Genomic DNA, 23,678 nt, shown 5'->3' with positions numbered 1-23,678 from the left:
CCACAACAGTGAGAGGCCCGTGTACCGCAAAAAACAAAACAAACAAAAAAGAAACAACCAAGTTCCAAGTCCAACCTCCTCAACAATCTTTTGCTGTCTTCCCTGCTAGCTCCTGAAGACGGGTCACGTCTAACTTCAATTCTCAAGGCCCAGTGGCCCCAGATGGTGGATGCTCAATAGAGATTTTCTGAAAATGACAATGACCACAGCACTCTTCCAGAACCTCCCTTCTCCAAACTCCTCCCTGTTACATTTGGTAAATGACCATCTTATATTGTTCTCTAATAAGCTGGCAGTCAGCCTTGGCTCTCTAATTTAGACTGTAAGCTCCCCAAGGGACAGTCCCCTCTTCCTGGGGGAGGGCATCATGTAACAGAAAAGCCACAGGCTTCAGAGCCAGGGAGCCGATTCAAACCCTAGTTCCGCACTTACTAGCTGTGTAATCTTGGGCACGCTGCTAAACCTCTGTGACCCTCAAAAATGCACTCCTCTGTAAAGGAGCAGCACTTAAATCTAGTCACTGTAAGACCTCAGGGTCACGGAGCCCTGGGGCCGCAATGTCCCGAGCATGCAACAAGGGTGGGGTCATTCCATCCTCCCGACAACCTACAGGGCAGTGCCAGTACTGCCTCCATCTCACAGAGGAGGAAACAAAGCAAGAAAGTGGCAGAGCCACAATGGAAGACGGCATCTGGCTCCAGAATCCTTGCTTTTACCCTCATGCTGAGAGATGGGACACAAGAAGGAGGGCACCACGTGCCATGCCAGACACACAGTGGTGCTGCGGGCACCGCCATCCATCACAGGAGCCCGACGTCAGGACGGGTCTGTACTAACTTGCATAAGACAAATGTCTCTGTTCCTGTGGCTGCTGTCACTTACGACCACAAACTTCGTGGCTTTAAACAACACACAGGGCTTCCCTGGTGGTGCAGTGGTTAAGAGTCCGCCTGCCAATGTGGGGGACGCGGGTTCGAGCCCTGGTCCAGGAAGATCCCACATGCCGCAGAGCAACTAGGCCCATGCGCCACAACTACTAGCTCAGTAAGCCTGAGCTCTAGAGCCCACGAGCCACAACTACTGAAGCCCGCGCGCCTAGAGCCCGTGCTCTGCAACAAGAGAAGCCATGGCAACAAGAAGCCCGCGCACCGCAAGGAAGAGCAGCCCCCGCTCGCCGCAACTAGAGAAAGCCCTTGCGCAGCAATGAAGACCCAACACAGCCAAAAATAAATAAATTAATTAATTTAAAAAAAAACACACACATTTATTATCTTACAGTTCTGGAGATCAGATGCCTCTAGACAGGTCTCACAGGGCTAAACTCAAGCTGTCAGCAGGGCTAGACTTCTAAAGGACATACCTCATTCCAGGAAACACACAAAATAACTAAAACAGATTCGGAGTGAGCTAATGAATTCAAAGAGGGGCTACCGGCAGTGATGAGGAACTACGGTTTAATGGGCACAGAGGTTCAGTTTAGCAAGATGAAAACATTCTTGCGATCAACAGTGGTGATGGTTACGTGACCGACTTAATGCCACTAAACTATACACTTAAATATGGTTAAAATGGTAGATTTTATGCCATGCATATTTTACCGCAATTTTTAAAAAAGGAATGACGTCCTGACACAAGCTACAACATGGATGAACCTTAAAAACATGCTCAGTGAAAGAAGCCAGAACAAAAGACCAGATATTAAATGATTCCATTCATATGAAATGTCCGGAACGAGGCAATCTGCAGAGTGGGTGCCTAGGGCCGGGGCAGAAGGGGGCTAAAGGCGACAGGGTTTCCTCTCGAGGTATGAAATTGTTCTAAAATTGACTGTGGTGATGGCTGCACATACCTGTGGATATATTAAAAACCCTATGCTGGAACTTACCTGGCAGTCCACTGGTTAAGACTCTGAGCTTCCAATGCAGGGGATGCGGGTTCAATCCCTGGTGGGGGACCTAAGATCCCACATGCTGCACGGCCAAAAAAAAAAAAAAACCCATATACCAAAAACCACTGAATCCTACAATTTAAGCAGGTGAACTATGTGATATGTGAACTATATCTCAATGGTTTAGAAAGGAAAAAAAAAATCTCATTTTTCTTCACCAGTGAAACTTGTATGTGCTTCTACAGAAACAACGTTTCACAGATGTAAATAAAAGTCATTTTAAAGAGTATTTTTCAACAGCTTATTTAAAGAAAAGCAATCATGGCATCTGGGAACCTCTGCCAGGAATAAGGACCTACTTTCCCAGGAGGCAAGCTAGCTGTCGACCCCAGCTCAGGAAGCAGGCAGGCGCAGAGACAGAAGGGCAGCCTTCTCCTTTCCCCTCCACTCAGGCCCGCGCCCCAAGTGCATGGCTTGTCACAAGGGCCTGCCACAGCCAGGCACAGCCAGCATGGGCTTCTGGCTACCAAGCAACAGGACAGGCATGACATCAGTTAAAAGCCCTAGTTTTCCTTCCTGTCACATACTCTCGAAAGCTCAGTCCACGGCGAGAGCAAACAGATGAACTACTGTTCTAAGCTGTGTTAACTTGATTCAGTTTATCCCCAGAGTCCCAAAGAAGGAAAGCAGGCCGGCTTGGCCACAAACAAGCCCACAACCTGGAAATCCTTCATTTCTTGTATTATCTGTAGCCGCTCACCCAATAGGCCCTAGTGGGAAGAAGTAAAACATGGATGATTTTTAAGTGACAATCAAAATAAATGAAACAATGTCATTGTCACAGATGACCCAAACTGTCAGAAAACACCTAGAAAAATGTCAGACACTAATGAGCTAAATACTTCGACTAGGAAGAAGATACGATGGGAAGATACGCCACAGAATGACAGCAGAAATACAACAGCCAATTTACCAGGGGATTTGTCAAGAATATCCTTCCAAGTAAAACCCCAGGAACGCTCAAGGATTCCAAAGAAGTCTGAAACTTCAACCTTTTTACCATGTGGCAGAAGATCTTTATAATAAACATACATGTCATAATTAAACTTAGGAGGCACAGAGATACTCACATAAGCAAAATATCAAATAAGATGAGAATAACGTATTTATTTCATATTCAACATATGTAAGCAAGCCATGGCAGGTAGGACACTGAAAAGAGAAGTCACTGCTGGCGGGAATTCTAACCAGTGCCCTAGGGATCCAGCTGAGTGTGCGTCCCTAATCCTCACCCCACAGGTCCCTCAAACAGTACCAATGGAATAACGAGCAGAACACAGAGCTGCTTTTACAGACTGCTGATGAGATGCGAAAATCATAATTTCAATTTCTCTTGATATACAGCTTATCAAGAATTAACTTACAATTGAGAATAATTTGACTCATCAAATGACAACACACATAGAACATATAGGATATTTGAAAAGAAACCATGCAAAAACAAAGAACCAACTCCAAACTGAAGAACCAAAAGGCTAACTGGTTTATATGCTGAAGAAAATGGATTTGTGAAAACAGAGCCACAAAGCAGTTGCTTGGTAGTGCTGTGCTGCTCTTGGCACATTCAAGATCACCTACACACCACAAGTGACGAAGGACCTGGGTGACCTGGTGTATTTTTTCAAACTCAATTAAGTTTATCAGTTGTTGAAGCAACTAAAGTAGGCTGCCTTAACGTGTATTAAACTGTTTGACTTTCAGATTTTAAAAGCCAGGTTCCAAAAAGTTGTGTGTACATGAATCTGAAAGACCCCCCCCAAAATAAAAAAGACAACTACTTTCCCAAATTCTATTATTCAAATATAACCACTTTGAACACTGTAGTATATATTTTTTCTTGTCATTTTCCTAAGCTCCTTTTCCCAATTTCTTTCTTTTTATTAAAATTGGGATCATGGGGCTTCCCTGGTAGCACAATGGTTGAGAGTCCACCTGCCGATGCAGGGGACACGGGTTCGTGCCCCGGTCCGGGAAGATCCCACATGCCGCAGAGCGGCTGGGCCCATAAGCCATGGCTGCTGAGCCTGCGTGTCTGGAGCCTGTGCTCCGCAACAGGTGAGGCCACAACAGTGAGAGGCCCGCGTACCGCAAAAAAAAAAAAAAAAAAAAGGGATCATGGTGAATATACTGCTCTACAAAGTTCATTTTCCACTTATGAGCATTTTCCCTCAATTCAGCATTAAAAACATCATTTTTAATTGTGCATGGAATTTCACCTTAAAGATACAGCATGGTTTAACCAACTGCCTAATGCTAAAGACAGAGTTTTCCCATTATTTTTTACTTCTACACACAACTCTACAAATGTATACCTATATGTCAATCTTTATGCACAAGATTGCATAAATCTTGAGGAGACCCTTTGAAGCTGGGTTTTCTGGACCAAAGGGCACTACCATTTTAACATTTCTTGATGCCTACTGCCGAAGTGTCCTAAAACAGAGCCACACCGGTTCACTCTTCACCTGGCAGTGGTGTCAGAACTCCTGTCTCATATCTCGTTTGACCTGTTTTTTAATCAATTAAAACTTGATATTATCAAAAATATAATTTTTTAAACCATTAAACTGCTAGTGAAGATAATGAAATTTTTTAATGCTTCAAGATATACATAAAGTTAACAAATGGCATGAAATATTTTAAAGTTAAAAAATTATTGCAAAGGGAATATTTGTAAGTACATCAATAAGGGAAAAATAGTTAATGAAAATAAACTATGAAACATACTGAAAGTTAGCAACTTTATTTAAATGGATTTCTTGATGTACGCCTTAGTGATTCTATGCTAAATAACTTCCCCCCAAACTGATAAATGTCAATTCTTTACCCACCTCAAATGAAGCGATAATTAACTGCACTAATCATTAAGAGGAGAAAAGAAAATTGGAAGATGTAAAACAGCAGATAATCTAAAATTTTAGTTGATCCAGAAACGGGTCAAAGAAACTATCACAGTTGGCATCGTATTGATTGTAATTTTATTTATTTATTTATTTATTTCAATTTTTTAAAAAGAGATTTCCCTTTTTATTTTTTAATTAATTAATTAATTAATTAATTTATGGCTGCGTTGGGTCTTCGTTGCTGTGCGCGGGCTTCTCACTGCAGCGGCCTCTCCTGTTGCGGAGCACGGGCTCTAGGCACGCGGGCTTCAGTAGCTGTGGCTCGAAGGTTCTAGAGCTCAGCCTCAGTAGTTGTGGTGCACGGGCTTAGTTGCTCCACGGCATGTGGGATCCTCCCGGACCAGGGCTCGAACCCGCGTCCCCTGCATTGGCAGGTGGATTCCCAACCACTGCGCCACCAGGGAAGCCCGACTGCAATTAATTTTAAAAGAACCCTGAAAAATTCCACAAAATCATTTCAAAACAAAAACCACTCCACGAAACTAAGATCTGGCATTTGATGCTACTTCCTCTCAAAGTTCCTTGCAGCAGGAAATATCATCACGCCTTCCTGGTGTGAAAGGTCTTCTTAAAATAGAAGCCTAGATGACAACTGGTTACCTACGGTCAAACATGAACCACAGGCTCCATGACTCTCAGGATTATTAACCCCCCATACATGAACCACCCTACTGCAAGTACACCTGTCACAAAAAGTGCTCTAACGTTTCAGCACTTAGACCAAATACACAGGTTATAAAAGACTTCAAAATTCTGTTCTAAAGATCAGAATCTTATTTCAGAATGAAACAGAATTTTAACACCAATGCAAAACGGTGGTTACCTCTAGGCAAAAGAAGGGAACCCGAAGCCAAATGTTCAGATTTGATAAAGCTATTTTATTATTTTCAAAATTTTATTCTTTACTACTTTATAAATGTAATTTTTAATAAAGAGAGGTTGTTTCACATAAAACTTTATGGCATCTAATACACAATCACCAGCATATACTATAATGAACTCTTCTCAAAAATCAGTTGGTAATTTAGTATATGTATAAAACCAAGATCACTGGAAGCAAGGGGAAAAAAGGCGCTGGTAAGGGCTTCCCTGGTGGCGCAGTGGTTGAGAGTCCGCCTGCCGATGCAGGGGACACGGGTTCGTGCCCCGGTCCGGGAAGATCCCACGTGCTGCGGAGCGGCTGGGCCCGTAAGCCATGGCCGCTGAGCCTGCGCTCCGCAACGGGAGAGGCCACAACAGTGAGAGGCCCGCGTACCGCCAAAAAAAAAAAAAAAAGTTGCTGGTTAAAAGATCACAATGGGTCAAAGCAACAATAATCTTGTCCAATATCCTCTCAAACTCAATAGGGATATTTGTTGGGGTCTGTGGAGATCCTCTGACAGAGGGCTTCAAAAGATCAGTGACATCTTCAAAAAGTTAAATGTTGAGTTACCAAATGACCCAGCAATTTCACTCCTAGACAGATACCCAAGAGAAATGAAAACATATGTCCTCACAAACACTGAACACAAATGTTTATAATAGCCAAAAAAGGGGAAGAATCCAAATGTCCATCAATTAATGAATGAATAAACTGCGGTGTATCAAGCAATGAAATATTATTCAGCCATAAAAGGGAATGAAGTATCAATACATGCTACAACACAGATAAACCTAGAAAACATGATGCTAAGTGAAAGAAACTGGTCACAAAAGGCCATGCATGTTGTATGAGTCCATCTATATGAAATGTCCAGAAGAGACAAATCCATAAAAAGTAAGTAGATCAAAAAAAAAAAAAAGTAAGTAGATCAGTGGTTGCCAGGAGCTAGGGAGAGGGGAGAACAGGAAGAGAACGCTAATGGTACAGGGCTTCATTCTGAGGTGATGAAAGTGTTCTGAAAAAACAGCAGTGATCGCCGTATAACTCTGTAAAAATACTAAAAAAAACTGAACTGTACCATTTAAAAGGGTGAATTTTATATTATGTGAATTACATCTCAATAATGCTGTCTTTTTCCTTTCTAAACCCGTGATAACTTGCCTTAGTTTATTAAATCGACCATTCATTGATTTATTTGAACCTATGAATGACCGTCCTCTTAATATTAAGCTCCGTGTGTATGATCCATGGCAATCACCATTTGATTAAAATGTGCTCCCAAGTAGTGAACACTTCCAATGAAACTCTAGACCCTAGGAGAAATCAAGCCCTCAAAAACATGGGTGGGATAGGGAGGGTGGGAGGGAGGGAGACGCAAGCAGGAAGAGATATGGGAACATATGTGTATATATAACTGATTCATTTTGTTGTGAAGCTGAAACTAACATACCATTGTAAAGCAATTATACTCCAATAAAGATGTTTAAAAAAAAAAAAATGACACAGAGAAGGAAAGGGTGCCTTACTGAAAGGTTGGCTTCTGGCATTCAATACTTGGTTTGTACATATGGACAAACATAGAAAAAAAAAAAAACATGCCTCTGATTTTAGGATCTGGAAAAAGAAGCAGCATTACTAAGGACTTTGGAATGAGAGAAGTTACCGAGTTTCGGGAAACCTCTGTGGTTACACTGGGTTTCCAGCTTCCCACACCTACCTGTAACTCTATTTGGAGGTGGCATCTGTCCCCCACCAGCACGACCAAAGGTGCTTCCCTCTGGTCCTGGCCATACACTTCTTTTTCTCCTCCCCACGTATCTTTCTGCGGCCTACTCCTGCAGCCCCCCAGTTTGAGGCCTGTCAGGGAGGGCTCACACACACACACAGCCCACCGCCTTCTCCACTCTCCCATGACCTGGTTTCCAGAGCCCAGGCACCTTCCACCATCCAGGCTATTGTCAAAACCATCAAGAGAAAAGATTCCAGAATAAAGCCTGGGGAGGGAAGGTTTGCCAACGCTGGCCTCCCGTGCCCTTTGCCCTCCTCCTGCCGATTGGCTCACTTCAGTGCTGTTCATAATCTCTGGACTTTCCAAAGTTTTAAAATTATGCTTCAGTAGTTGTGAACATCTCTGAACCAGGTGGCTTCCACAGTACTCTTTATGCAGCATCCTGAATTCCACCCCTGCGCTGGCAGGCCAAACGCAACGCAGGAAAACTAAGAGAGGAAGACTCGGAAAAGATGAAATTTCCAGTAGCCTATGTGCAGGGGAGAGCAGTAAAAGGCCACAACTGTAACTTCAGGCATTAATTACCTGCCATCGTACGTACACCCTACAGAATCCTACTCACCCTTATTCACAGTCCAAAACGGACAAAGGGTGACTCACAAACCAGGTCTGTTCGCAGTTCTCATCAGTAAAACAGGGTCCCTGAAAAGGTCAGACACCTGGGGGGACCCCTACCTTCTCCACATGACTCGTCTATATGAATGTCACTTGGCCCTGGACTGTGACAGGATGCCTGCCTGCTGAGGTTTCTAACCCATGGGAGCACTGACTGGACCTCAGGGGAGATATGCCACTTGACTTTATTACTTACCTAAAATACAGGACTCGTCAACACGCTCAAGGTCATTTGAAGTCCCTGCCAGACATCATACTCTCAGGACACTTTTGCACATACCTTGCAAGCAATAGGTACTATTGTAGAGAACTGCTTATCACAAAAAATCTGGGCAAAAATAGAGACAGGTGTATGTTATCTCTGCCTAAACTGAAGTGCACACCTGAGTGACTAGCTGAAATAACCATCATACTGTGTTAGAACTAGACAGGAGTCACCACTTATTAACACTTTAACTCCTGGCAAGCTACTCAGCCTCTCTGAGCCCCTGGGGTTAAGAATTCCTCTCCCTTGGGGCTTCCCTGGTGGCACAGTGGTTGAGAATCTGCCTGCCAATGCAGGGGACATGGGTTCAAGCCCTGGTCTGGGAAGATCCCACATGCCACGGAGCAACGAGGCCCGTGAGCCACAACTACTGAGCCTGCGTACCTGGAGCCTGTGCTGTGCAACAAGAGAGGCCGTGACAGTGAAAGGCCCGCGCACCGCGATGAAGAGTGGCCCCGGCTCGCCGCCAACTAGAGAAAACCCTCGCACAGAAACGAAGACCCAACACAGCCAAAAATAAATAAATAAATAAATAAAATAAATAAATTAAAGTAACTTTCATCTTAAAAAAAAAAAAAGAATTCCTCTCCCTGAGGCTCACTGCCCAGATTAACGTAGTACCTGAGCACTTAATGAATGGAATCTTTTATTACCATGATTAACTTAACAAAGCAGAAGTTCTAGCATTCAAACTGTCCTGAAAAGATCAAAATGTTATTTCAATTAAAATATAACACTATATGGCTATTCAAAAGAATAAGGTAGCTCAATAAATACCAATATAAAACAGTCTCCAAGACACAGTGCTGCTTTTAGTGCAAAAAAAGTGATCTACTGTTAAGTATTAAAGAGGCAGGGGAAGCTACACATTCTCAGCCCCTCGCACAGGGCCTAGCACATTGCAGCTCTCAGTGTTCGCTGAAGAAACGAATACACCCACATATACTAATGTATGCATGACATCTCTCTGGAAGTGCTTGCTTCTAGGGAGAGGCACTGGGGTCAGAGGTGGGAGAAAGACACCCTTTTGTAATGTTTGAATCTTAAAGCCAGTACACTGATTATCTACTCAAAGATTTTTTTTCTTTAACAAAATGAGCAAAAATAACCCTTGTTTTTTTCCAACTGTCCTCTGTAATCCCTTCACAAATAAAAGCAATGAATGCTCAAGGAGGGAGCTATCCCACTCAACTGATCTCCTGGTTAATCATCAGGTCGGTATGAAGTACCATCCTAACCACAAGATAATTAGAGGCTAACAAATAAAACACTCTTGTGGAAAATCTAAAAACTCTTCGTACCTCCCTCCGTTCCTGCCTTAAATATAGGGTGGCAAATGTGATGTACCTGTTCATGTTTCAAGCCCCTCACTGGCCTGGGGCCCTTGTTCTGAACATGAGATATCACTACAGAATGCTACGGAGGTTAAGACACACACAGAGGAACTCAGATGTGAACGGCTTCCAAGGCAGGCCAGGGAATGTTCTTAATGCTTAAAGTAATACTGCTTTTTCTTATTTTCACACTTTCTCTTAAAAAAAATTAAGGAAAATGTTTAGTAACTTGGGCTCCAGTTAATTGAAACTTTCCTGCTAATTTCTTTACTCTAGTCACATAACAGATAATAGCCTGTGTACGTTTCAGGATTTTTAGGCCCAGGCCTCATTTTCAGCCCTGAACTGCCTGACTGAGCCCTTTAAAAAGCCAAAATGTTTTTCACTGATATCAATCTATAATAGTAATGATCAATTTGTTTCTTGGTGACTTTTCCAACCTTCAACTTTAGAGGCAGTTCTAGGTTTAGGCAAGTTGATTCTCACCTCCCCCAACTCATCTTTTTCTACATTAGCCCCACTGTTCCAGAACCTGAAGCGTAATCCTTTCCAACAGAAGTCGACTGTGTTAGACAGTGAAGCATCTTGGGGAAATTTACATGTTACCTAAACACAGGACAAACCCCAAAACCCTGGTAAGGCACAAAATCAATCAAGATCCTCTTAACTTGCTAACGGGTCACTACAATTCAAACAGGTTACTCTCACATTTGGGATAAAGTACAGTTAATTTCCAGACTTAATGGCAGTGGAGATTTTCAAGGAGGGAGAAGAAAATGAACATTTCCCCGCCATGAGGCAAATGAGGAAACACTCCTGACTTAAAGGTCTATCAGCCCTGACTTAAAGGTCTATCAGCTCACCATTTATGGCACAGCTGTACTTTACCCAGGAGGTCAGAGGTGGCAAGAGGGCTCCCCACTCAAATACAGAGAGGACTCAACCGTAACGCAGGGAAGCAAAGGAAGGTGGCTGGGCCACAGCAACTGTAAAAACTATCCTTCCAGCTCCCCACCTTCTAAGGCTCAGTCCTCAGGGTGGGACCACGGTACGGCCCTTCCCTCATCACTCCCTCTCCAGCCACAAAGCTGCAGGGCAAGATGGCATCTTGGTTCCTGGCCGCTTCACAAATCCTCCCAGACTGTTCATCCACCTTGTGAAAAACACCGAATGCTACTGGCAGGTGTTGGCTATAAAAACTATCATTCAAGTTTGCTTGCTCTGAAAAGTTCTCATAGATTGAAAATATACTCCATGTGTAGAAAGGAGGTCAAATCCAAGCCAAAGATAAGGCCGAACAGTCCAGTAGATGTGGTCCATTCGTGCTGTGTTGTGTGACACTTTAACACGGCAGCAGGAAGCTGGTCTACACGGGGCAGGTCCTGGGCACTTGGGAATGTCACACCCTGTGCTTCAAGTACTCAGTGTGTGACAGGAAGTAGTTGGTAATTTTAACTACAAGTGATAAAGTGAATGCAGGGGAGAGAGCCTCTGCACTACTGTGTGCACTCTCTTTGCCCCACAGAAACAATTTTTTAAGTTTTGGAGTAAAATCACTTCACTAGATAGTGGTCTACTGTATAACATAGTTTTTATTTTAGCAACATGTATTTAATACAAGTAGCTTTACAAATGGCTTGTATCCTTTATTTGTAGACTTATCAGGTCTTTCCCCATTCTACATGGGGAAAATGCATGCTGTAGTGATACAACAAGTTGGTGAAGTGCCCAAGGTCTTGAAATATGCCATTCCTCACGTCAAACATCTAGATTACTTTTTTTCCAATATTTAAGCTGAGGTGAAACACACATAACGTACAGTTTGCCATCTTAAACATCGGCAAGTGTACAGTTCAGTGGCATTAAGTACATTCACATTCTTGTGCAACCATCACCATCTTCTGCCTCCAGGACTGCTCATCCCATAAAGCTGACACTCCGTGCCCTTTAAACACTAACGCCCCATTCCCCATCCTCCAGCCCCGGGCACCCACCAGGATACTGTGTCCCTATGAATCTGACTTCTCTAGGGACCTCACAGCAGTGACATCATACAATATTTCTCTTTTTTGACTGGCTTATTTCACTTAGCAGAACGTCCTCCAGGTTCAGCCATGTTGTAACGTGTCAGAATCTCCTTTTTATCAAAGCTGAATCATATCTGATTACAGGTATATGCCACACTCTGCTCGTCCATTCATCCATCAAAAACATCTATGTATTTTTAACCATTTGGAAAAGGAGTCCATCTAGGTGAGTCAGCTCAGACAACGAGAAACCTGAGACACTGCCTGCTCCAGAGAAGCCTTTAACACAAACGTTTTCACCTGCTAAACCGAGATGGGAAATTTCTCGTCTGCACCTAACCAACTGTACTTTGCTGAAAACCAAAAAAGCCACTGAAATCTCTGCAAACTGTCCACAAGTAACATGGCGCAAAGCCCAGCACACACAGGACTTAGTCTCCCTAAGGTTCAGGGCCTGCAAGGAAAATAGAAGACAGCGTAATATCAAAAGAGCTACTGAATTTAGAGCACAAACAAGAAAAAAGGAGACCTTTGCAAAATTTCTTCTAACCATCTAAAATTCAACTTGAAACGACCACAGCTCAGGGGGAAAAAAGCACTTCAGTAAAATGACAGCATAATACACAGTAATCAGGAACAGGTGTCAACTCCCAGCTCTCTCAACACCAAGTCTACAGGCACAGTTACGAGAACAGGCTTTGTCCCAGGTGGGCTGCTGGCTCTGCAGACAGCTGCATGGTCTTGGGCAAATTACTCTGTAAGATGGTGTAAGAATATCTAGTAGGGGGTCTGTGAAGATTACAGGAGATAATGTCAGTTGTTTATTATCAATCTTTAAGAGTGTGTGGGGGCTTCCCTGGTGGCGCAGTGGTTGAGAGTCCGCCTGCCGATGCAGGGGACGCGGGTTCGTGCCCCGGTCCAGGAAGATCCCACATGCTGCGGAGCAGCTGGGCCCATGAGCCATGGCCGCTGAGCCTGCGCGTCCGGAGCCTGTGCTCCGCAACAGGAGAGGCCACAACAGTGAGAGGCCCACGTACGGCAAAAAAAAAAAAAAAGAGTGTGTGGGACAGCTTCCCTGGTGGCGCAGTGGTTAAGAATCCGCCTGCCGATGCAGGGGGCACGGGTTCCAGCCCTGGTCCCGGAAGATCCCACATGCCACAGAGCAACTAAGCCCGTGAGCCACAACTACTGAGCCTGCGCTCTAGAGCCCGTGAGCCGCAATTACTGAGCCCGTGTGCCACAACTACTGAAGCCCGCATGCTGCAATTGCTGAAGCCCATGCGCCTAGAGCCCGTGCTCTGCAACGAGAAGCCACCGCAATGAGAAGCCCACGAACCACAATGAAGAATAGCCCCCGCTCGCCGCAACTAGAGAAAGCCTGCGCACAGCAACGAAGACCCAACACAGCCAAAAATAAATAAATAAAATAAATAAATTTATTAAAAAAAAAAAAGTGTGCAGGACAGAGAAAAGCTCGGTCTTCAGTCCTCTGCTCCAGGCTGCTCAACCTAAGCACTGTCCACATTCAGGGCACGGAGAGGAAGTGCTGTCCTGAGCACTGTAGGATGTTGAACAGTATCCCTGCCCTCTACCCACTAGATGCCAGTAATACCACCACCACCACCACCACGAAATCGTGACAATCAAAAATGTGTCCGGGGGCTTCCCTGGTGGCGCAGTGGTTGAGAGTCCGCCTGCCGATGCAGGGGACGCGGGTTCGTGCCCCGGTCCGGGAAGATCCCATGTGCCGTGGAGCGGCTGGGCCTGTGAGCCATGGCCGCTGAGCCTGCGCGTCCGGAGCCTGTGCTCCGCAACGGGAGAGGACACAACAGTAAGAGGCCCACATACCGCAAAAAAAAAAAAAAAAAAAAAAAAAAATGTGTCCGGTCATTACCAAATGTCCCTCAGAAAGTATTTCTAAAATACCCATTTCAAGCCACCAACCTTAGCATCCTTGGGACACAGCACACCTCTGCCTCCTCTTCCCACCTGAAAGGTCCTTCTACCTCTCAGAGTTCAGGGATGCTCCCACTTTCTCCACAAAGTGCCCCACAGCCCTTCTAGCCCACATGGACCTCCTGGGCCTTATGTTTTTATTGTTTCATCACCAGGCCCTAGACTACTGTGATATTCAACAAAAAAAAGTACTAGGCACAATGAGATGATTGAATGTTGATTTACAGGGAGATGGCAGCCTGGTTGTGGATGCAAGATGGGCTAATGCAAAGCTAAAGATGAGGGCTGTCCTAGGGCGGTAAAAGATTCCCTGCCAGTGGACAGAGGATGGTGAGATCATGGAGGGAGTCTAGGCTGACTGCCAGGCTCCGCCAGAGAGGAAACCAAGGAAGGAGACGGTGGGCATAAGGGTCAGAGATGAGCAAGCCAAGAGACTAGACTGAAGAAAAGAACTCCTGGAGTTAATAAGCAATTATAGCATGGTTATGCGATACAAGGTTAATATACAAAAATCAGTTGCTTTCCTGTATACCAGCAATGAACAAGTAGACAATGAAATTAAAGACGTGTTACCATTTACATTAGCACCCCCCCCAAATTAAATACTGAGGTATAAATCTAACAAAATATGTACAAGATCTATATGAGGAAAACTACAAAATTCTAACTAAAGATATCAAAGAACTAAATAAATGGAGAGATATTCCATGTTTGTGAACAGGAAGACTCAATATTGTCAAGATGTCAGTTCTTCCCTACTGGATTTATAGATTCAATGCAATCCCAATAAAAATCCCAGCAAGTTACTTGGTGCATATCAACAAACTGATTCTAAAGTTACATGGAGAAGCAAAAGACCTAGAACAGCCAACTCAATACTGAAGAAGAACAAAGTCTGAGGACTGATCGTACAGATTTCAAGACTTACTATAAAGCTACAGGAATCAAGATAGCGTGATACTGGCCAAAACAAAAAAAACAGACAAATAAATCAATGGAACAGAATGCAGAGGCCAGAAACAGACCCACATCAATACAGTTAACTGATCTTGACAAAGAGCAAAAACAATACTGTGGAGAAAGGATAGTCTTTTCAACAAATGGTGCTGGAAGGACTGGACAGCCCCAGCCAAAAAAATGAAATCTAGACACAGACCTTATACCTTCACAAAAATTAACTCAAAATGGATCATTGACCTAAATGTAAGATGCAAAACTATAAAACTAGAACATAACATTAAAGAAAATCTAGTTCATAACATTAAAGAAAATCTAAAAAACTAGAACATAACATTAAAGAAAATCTAGGTGATGATGTTTTAGATACAACTTCAGAGACATGATCCCTGAAAGAAATAACTGATAAGCTGGACTTCATTAACATTAAAAAATTCTCCTCTGCAAAAGACACTATCGAGAATGCAAAGCAAGCCACTAATTGGAAGGAAATATTTGCAACAGACATCTGATAAAGGACTATTATCCAAAACATTCAAAGAACTCTTGAAATTCAACAATAAGAAAACAACCTGATTAAAAATGGGTGGGGGCTTCCCTGGTGGCGCAGTGGTTTGAGGTCCGCCTGCCGATGCAGGGGACGCGGGTTCCTGCCCCGGTCCGGCAGGATCCCACATGCCGCAGAGCGGCTGGGCCCGTGAGTCATGGCCACTGAGCCTGCGTGTCCGGAGCCTGTGCTCCGCAACGGGAGAGGCCACAACAGTGAGAGGCCCGCGTACCGCAAAAAAAAAAAAAAAAAAAAAAAAAGGGCAGAAGATCCAAGCAACACCTGAGCAAGGAAGATACACAGATGGCAAGTAAGCATAGGAAAAGATGCTCAACATCATTTGCCATTAGAGAATCACAAATTAAAACAAGATACTACTACACACCTAGTAGAATGGCCAAAATCCAGAATACTGACAACACCAAATGCTGGAGGATGTGGAACAACAGGAACTCATTCACTGCTGGTGGCGATGCAAAATGGTGCAGCCCCTTTGGAAGATGGTTTGGCAGCTTCTTACCAAACTAAACATACTCTTACCATATAATCCAGCACCTGGGCTTGTTGGTATTTACCCAAATGAACTGAAAACATGTTCAGAGAAAAACCTGCACACAGATGTTCATAACAGCTGTATTCCTAACTGTCAAAACTTGGAAGCAATCAAGACATCCTTCAGGGACTTCTCTGGCGGTCCAGTGGTTAAGATTTCACCTTCCAATGCAGGGGGTACGTGTCTGATCCCTTGTCGGGGAGCTAAGATCCCACATGCCTTGGGGCCAAAAAACCAAAACACAGATCAGATATCCTTCAGCAGGCAAACGGATAAACTGTGGTACGCCCATACAATGGAATATGATTCAGCACTAAAACAAAATATGCTATCAAGCCATGAAAAGACACGGAGCAAACTTAAATGCATATTATTAAATGAAAGAAGACAATCTGAAAAGGCTATACTGTATGATTCCAACCATATGACGTTCTAGAAAAGGCAAAACTATGGAGACACTAAAAAGATCAGGGTTTGAGGGGAGGGAGGGATAAATCGGCAGAGGACAGAGGACTTTTTGGGCCACGAGGCTATTCTGTAGGATCCTACAATGGTGGATATAGTACCCATCATTATACCTTTGTCCAAACCTGTACAAGGTACACCGCCAAGAGTGAACCCTAATGTAAATTGTGGACTTTGGGTGATAATGATGTGTCAGTGTAGGTTCGTGGACTGTGACAAATGTACCACTGCAGGAGAAGAATCATGTCAACAGTGAGAGGCTGTGGGGGGAGGGGGGTATAATGGGAACTCTCTGTACTTTCTGCCCAATTTGGTTGTGAATCTAAAACTGCTCTAAAAAAAGTTAAGTTTATTAATTTTTTTTAAAAAAGAAGTAAGGCCCCTTAAGGGACCAAATTTTCACAGTGTGTAGTAAAAACAAAGTGTAAATGAAACTTTATCTTGAAAAATGAAACAGAATTATTTATGTCTTTACATGTAACATAATTTAGATTATCGAAGTAACTATGTACATATAAAGGAAATCAAGTAGGGAGTTTTGGCATAATTTTTCCAAAATCCTTTAAGATAGCACCATAAAGCACAATTCACTCCTTCTTTGACTTTTACTGTATACTTTTGCAAACACAGCTGAGGACTTTGCCAGTCTTTTCAAGGCCCTCTCTGTCTTTTGATATTTAAATGATCTGATTTTGAAGGGCCCATGGTACCATCTATCCTATCATTTCTCAACTCGTAGTGGGTCTGTGGGGAGATGGGTGTAAAACTTTAATAGTCCACAAACATTTCTTTCATCAAACTTCATGATATCTTGCATCTTTTGCAAGATTTACAATTTCATTTCACAACTCACTGTGACTGTTCTATCCACCAGCAATGAGCGTGATAATAACAAACATTGATTTGATGGGCAGAGACAGAAGCTAGTGTTCAGCTGTGATGTCCGGGCATGGACAAAATTTCCAAGTGGTCAGTACATTAATGACAATTTTCATGTTACAGTAATTTTTATCTTTCCCTATACCACTCATAGCTGGAGGAACTCAGGCAACCAGTAGTCTGATTACAAAGAGCCCTATCATCACATTAGGAGGACAGCAAAGAAGCCAATTTAAGCGAAAATCCAGGTGCTAAAGTCAGGCACTCTTCTACTACTGGAGATACAAAGATGAACACGACATGCCCTCTAGGAATTCAATCTAACAGACTTGAACGAATGAACACACATAATGTGGTAAGTGCTGTGACATAAAGATGTGTATGCATGAAGTGGTATGGAAGAAACCTAAATGAGGAAGAAACTAATTCTCTCTGGCTCTCTAAGTTAGGCCTTGAAGGAGGTATTTTAAAAGCAGACACCAGGGGGTTTCCCTAGTGGTGCAGTGGTTAAGAATCCGCCTGCTGGTGTAAGGGACAGAGGTTGGAGCCCTGGTCCAGGAAGATCCCACATGCCGCGGAGCAACTAAGCCCGCGCGCCTAGAGCCGGTGCTCCGCAGCAAGAGAAGCCACCGCAATGAGAAGCCCACACACCGCAACAAAGAGTAGCCCCCGGTCACTGCAACTAAAAGAAAGCCCATGTGCAGCAACAAGGACCCAAGGCAGCCAAAAATTAAATAAATAAATAAATTTATTTAAAAAAAAAAAGGCAGACATCAGGCTGCCAGGCAGAGTGTAGGAGCAAAGAAAGGTCTGGAGACTGAAAACACAAAGCTCATTCAAGAAGTGCAAGGACAAGTGTAACTAGCTCACTGTTAGTTGCTGCTGGTTAGGGGAAAGGAATGATTTTAAAACAGCAACAAAAAAAGAACCACCCTGAAAAATTAAGGCTGGGGCCCAAGTATAAACCATGCAAACAAGTTTGGATTTTATTCTCCAGCTACAGGACGCCACAGTAAACTTTTAAACAAAGGAGTCAGGATATTTGAGAAATCCCTGGCAATGGGATACAGAATGGAGGGGGGGTGGCATGGGTGGATATCCACAGGTGCCTCCTGTTACAGGGTCTAAGCAAGGACAGCGGGCCTGGAGCAGACCGGAGGTGTGGGCACAAGAGCAGTTCACTAGGGTTTAGCTGCCACCGAGTGCTGAGGAGGGCTTTCTGAGCCAATGCAAAGGGTGAGAAATAATCCTGAGGCACCAGCCAGCTGCTGATAATAACTCAAAGAAAAGAAGCAGGAGAAACATATTCCAGGGTGGGGAGGGGCAGAAGGGTCAAGTGTGGGACGGACTGGATGGGCTGCGCTGAGGCGGGCACCCAGCAAAGAGCCGGGGCTGGAGAGACGGATCAGGAACACGTGACAGCCAGAACCTGTACATGGACTGGCTATGGGGGGGCCACTGAATTTCAACCAACTGTATATCTTTCCCCACTTGAACTACCTCTTTTGCCTTTTTTTTAAAGCTAGGCATCACCCACTTTCCCATATCCTAAATCACCTCTTTTCTCCTTGTTAAACTCATTCCATAACTACATTCTATTCCAGAAAACAGGACTGAGGCAGTGTATCACACCATACAACATTATTTTAAAAGGTCCACCAAACCAAAAGGAAAGCTGTGTCTTCCAAGACCACTGATTCCTGGAGAAAACAAACAAAACATCCTTGATGAAATAAAAATTCATATTTTAAGGCAAGACAAGAAAAATTTAAACATAAAATTTTTCTCTGCCCATTTGGCCTCCTCCCTCCCCTCCGGCATGCATCGCGCATCTACGTTATGTGTTAACCAGACCTCCCCAATGACAGAAATACCTGCTCAACCATAAAGATCAATTTTTCTTCTTCTGGAGCCAACCATGTAACTCCTTTCCCAATCCTGTTAGGGGTCACAATGACCCACCACTCACTCACCTTGCACTTGAAGACATCTTTGGTGAACTTCACATATAATGCCAGTATATTATTTCCCTTAAAGACAGCAACTGGCCCAGAACACACTGGTCAGACGACCTGGGGTGATACTGGGCCAAACCTAATGGAAGTTCTTAGCTTAAATACTTACTTATGATCTTATTAATGTCACTAGCTATATTACCAGTATTCTGCCTATTTTACAAGATTACTGTTTCTTGCATTACCAAGTGTGTGACTAAGCCTGCAATAAAATTAATGATGATTAGCCAACTTGAAACGATTGACCAAACTTACAGTTCTATAAGACCAACGATTATGATCGTATAGCTCTAGATATGGGAAGAAGCAACAAGAAGCAACCTTTGGGGTTTCCCTGGTGGCGCACTGGTTAAGAAGCCACCCGCCAATGCAGGGGACACAGGTTCGAGCCCTGGTCTAGGAAGATCCCACATGCCGCGGAGCAAGTAAGCTCGTGCGCCACAACTACTGAGCCTGCGCTCTAGAGCCCGCGAGCCACAACTACCGAGTCCGTGTGCCACAACTACTGAAGCCTGCGTGCCTAGAGCCCGTGCTCCTCAATAAGAGAAGCCCGCGAACCGCAACGAAGAGTAGCCCCTGCTCGCCACAACTAGAGAAAGCCTGTGCACAGCAATAAAGACCCAACGCAGCCAAAAATAAATAATTAAAAAAATTTTTTTTTAAAAAAAGAAGGAAACTTTTCCTGGAGCATAACAGACTACTAAGATAGGTGGTCCAGAGACTTTTCGCTACTGTTAACAGGGCCTAGTCCACTAACAGCACACTGAGTGGCCTATCAACAAAATCTTCCCCTGGCCTGGGAATGAGCATTCTTAACACAGTGGGACAGACTGGTCACGAAATGCCTCCCAAACCTTGGCTGAAATTACAACCGAAAGGGAAGGGACTGCAGAATAAAGAATCCTGCCCACTATCCAGTTCAACAAGAATCAAATCATTAGCCACTGTAGTTGCTGACTTACAATATACCCTGAAAGGAATTCAGGGCAAAGATCAGGATGAAGTACTCCATGCCCTCAGAAAAATGACAGAACTGACCCTCAGAGAGATATTATATTTTCTGTAGAAATCTTTTATCCTTGCACCTTCCCACACTTAGAAAGGCACTAACAGCATTAATTAAGAAGTCATTCCTCATGACTAGCAGCCACCTTCTGCTCAGATGTGAGCTCGACTGCACGCACCCCCTGTGCAACAATCACATATATTTGGGCCTCCCCCTCTACCTCTTCAGAACAGTTCTCAGAGCTCTCGGAGAGGCTGTCTCCGGGTTATAATCCTCAGTCTGACTTGAATAAAATTTTCCATTTCCTTCTTAGATTGACTACCGATCAGTTTTTTCATCGGCATCCTCAAAGCTTTTAGAATGTCAGGTTTGAGCAAAAACACAAAGGTTTATCTAATGAGTGACACTCCCCAGAAAAGCACCTCAAAAACATCTTACAGCTGGATCCAGGGTAGCCGAAACGTTTTCATAGGCAACAGGCAAGAGCACTGGAGTAGGAGGTGGGTTCAAGAGACCTGGCAGCTCACTGTGATGTCAGCACAGAGCCACTGACCTCAGGCAAGTCACTGCCCCTCTACGTTTTCCACTTTACAGCTGGACGACCTGACGATCACATGGCCTCGGATGATCTTCTCACTGAGAATTTTCAGGCCTAACTAAATGTGATAGTTTGGGAGACAGTTTCATTTCAGGAAAAAAACAAAGGTTTCATTAAGCAATTCTTTGGTTTTCTTTTCTCTTTCTACCTTTATGATTCTCACTGCTCCTAGGCATATCTGTAAGAGAGGCCACAGGCACAAAAAGAAAGTGAAGCTCAGTTAATTTTGCTGCATTTGCGGCTCTGGCGAAGCACTGGGCAGAGAAAAGGAATCAAATGACTAAAACTGGATTTGGGGCTTATCGGTGGCAGCCAGCCAGCGAGCCAGTTTCTAGATACTGCACTCAACCTGGTCAACCAGTTACAAGAAAATTAGCAGAAAAAGAAAACATTTTTTTATTTTGCGGCACGCGGGCCTCTCACTGCTGTGGCCTCTCCCGTTGCGGAGCACAGGCTCCGGACGCGCAGGCTCAGCGGCCATGGCTCACGGGCCCAGCTGCTCCGCAGCATGTGGGATCTTCCCGGACCGGGGCACGAACCTGCGTCCCCTGCATCGGCAAGCGGACTCTCAACCACTGCGCCACCAGGGAAGCCCAAGAAAACACATTTTTAAAGGTCTCAGTAGAAGTAAACCCACTAAATGTTAAGTGATCATCTCATGGGAGCAGGATGGACAAAAACCAGTTTATCTTTTGCTGTTAAGTCTGAATACATACACGCTTACTTTTTTTGTAATTTAAACTTATGATTAGTTTTTTTAAGCTTAAAAGAGGGGGGGAAATTCTTTCTACCTCACTCTTAGTTATTTTTTGAGCCACACATCCTAACTTTGGCTGGTCACACACCTACATGTCTGAGCGGTTAGCGGGGAACTAACAAACGTCACCCCTTCACCCCTAACAAATGTCTCTTTCAGTGGGAAAAACCTAATCATGGACTTGAAGAACTAAAAGTAAGTCACCAAGTGATTTTTTTAAGCCAGCCAAAACATCCCTCCTTCATTCAAGGCCCTAAACCCAAAGGGACTTGCTAGACACAGTTTAAGCTTCTGGACAAAATGTACTTTGTGATTGAACAGTACTGTTCTCCTTAGAAGAGACCTGTTTTGCCACGAAAGCGGCATGTTTTCAACAGCCTGCCTTCTGGAGGGTCTTCGGGGGCCCGTTTCACGGGATTTGGCCTGGATTTCACAAAGGCTCCTGAAAGGTGGCTTCGCGGGTCGCAGAGCCCCCGGCCCCGCCCCCGACCTCAGACTCCGCCCCCGGCCCTCGTCACCCGACCGCGTCCGCGAAGCCCTCCCTTCCTCACGCCCGCCCCGGCGCGCCGCCGCCACCGACCTGATGACACTGATGTGGAACTGGTCCTCGCGAAGGCCCCGCCAGGCGCCGGACAGGAACTCCTTGCACCACAGATAGGCCCTGCGCCGCGTCCTGGGCTCGGGCTGATCGTCGGCCGGCGGCGGCGGGGGCAGCGGCAGCGGCGGCGGCGGCGGCGGGGGCAGCGCGAGCTGCGGCTGCCGCCCGCCCAGCTGCTTGGGCTCGAGGTCACTGGCGGCGTCGCGCTGCTGCCCCACGCCGGGCGCCGGGGTCGCGCTGCCGCTGCCGCAGCTCAGCAGCAGCCCGAGCGGCGAGGGCTCCGCCTCGCTCCCGTTGCAGAACTTGGTCTTCATGCCGGGCAGGCGGCCGAGGAGGCGCGGTCGGCCGCAACACGAGAGCGCGAGGCTCAGGATCCGGCTGGACGCCCCCCTCACGGAGACCGGGCGCGGAGGCCGCTCGCCCGCTCGCTGACGGGCAGGCCGGGGGCGGCAGCGGTTGGGGGGCCGGCGGGCGGTCGCGGGGCGGCGGCGGCGGCGTGGAAGCGGCAAGCGGCGGGCGACGGCGGCGCTCGGCTGATTCTGCTGGCCGTGGCGCTCGCTCCTGTACTGCCGCCGCACGAGGAGCGCCGGCCGCGTCACAGCCCGCCCTCGCGCTCGCCGCTGATTGGCCGCCGTCCGTCGGCCTGGCGCATCACAACCGTCTCCGCCCTCGCCACGCCGCCTCCCCATTGGCTGCGGCAGCACACGGCCTCCCCCCTCTGTCTCGTTTCCTGCGGCCTGGGGAGGCGGGGCCTCGAGGGGGCGGAGCGCCGAGCCGGTGCTGGGGTCGCGAGGATGGAGAAAGCTAGCGAGGCGGGGGTGGGGGGGGGCTCCTCGAGTGGGGGCGGGGGCTGCGCGGCCCTTGAACCTCGGGGGAGCCAGAACTTGGCTTTGGTGGCCGAAACTTTGTTTGACCCCTCGAATCCTGCAGGACATCAGAGGCCAGGGCCTGGCAGCGGGCAGTTAGGAAGCCGGTCCCTGGAGGCTGGCTTCTCTTTCCGCATGACCTTGGGCGAGGCACCTCCTTCTGCAGCTCCGTGCGTGTGTTTTTATAACACTTCCCAGCGTCGGCTTAGCTCCCTGCGAGGCGCGGCCACGCCCCGTCCAAGCTGGAGCCTGAGAAATTATTGTCCCCGGGTCACGCCCGAAAGGGGGAAGAAGCGACTGGTTCAAGGCCGCACAGCTGGCCGCGGAGCCCTCTGAAGCCTCCTGCAGCCTCAGTTTCCCTGTCCGTGGTGCTGAGGATGCCAGGGCCTAGAGGCTCGGGGCGGGCGGAGCGGCATCCCCGCAGCCGCCCTGAGTACTGGCCAAAGGTGAGTGCCACGGGGCTGCTGGCTTTGTGGGTGCCGCCCCGCCCGCCCCCACGCTGGAGGCAGCCCCGTGACTGTGTGTAACGCACCTTTGCCCGCGGAGGGGAGGCAAGGGCCCCTGCTCGCATCTACCACATTTACTGCCCCATGTCCCTCACTCCTCTCACCCCGCCGCCCCAATCCTTTCCGAAAGCATTTGGAGTATGGATAAATTTTTAAATTACAGATCCTGTTTTTACCGGGCATGAGCTGGGACAAGAGGGTTCCCTGGCTGCTTAGGAAATTCAGCGCCTGG

The 23,678-nt window shown here is 46.0% G+C and overlaps 1 protein-coding gene across 4 annotated transcripts in view; it reads right to left on the bottom strand.

Annotated features, from left to right (window-relative positions):
- Nucleotides 1–22,882, bottom strand: part of CHKA (choline kinase alpha) — a 63,216-nt gene extending 40,334 nt beyond the window's left edge. For all 4 annotated transcript variants that reach the window (XM_079928637.1, XM_079928638.1, XM_079928635.1 and 1 more), the window contains exon 1: nucleotides 22,057–22,882. In XM_079928637.1, coding sequence (XP_079784763.1) covers nucleotides 22,057–22,763 — 707 coding nt within the window. In that variant the 5' untranslated portion in view covers nucleotides 22,764–22,882. The remainder of the gene's footprint in view (nucleotides 1–22,056) is intronic.
- Between the last annotated feature and the right edge of the window lie 796 nt (nucleotides 22,883–23,678).

The sequence above is a fragment of the Stenella coeruleoalba genome, assembly GCF_951394435.1.
Source record: "Stenella coeruleoalba genome assembly, chromosome: 8".
NCBI lineage: Eukaryota > Metazoa > Chordata > Mammalia > Artiodactyla > Delphinidae > Stenella > Stenella coeruleoalba.
The sequence above is the reverse complement of the archived record's forward strand: the minus strand, read 5'-3'. Positions and strand labels throughout refer to the sequence as shown.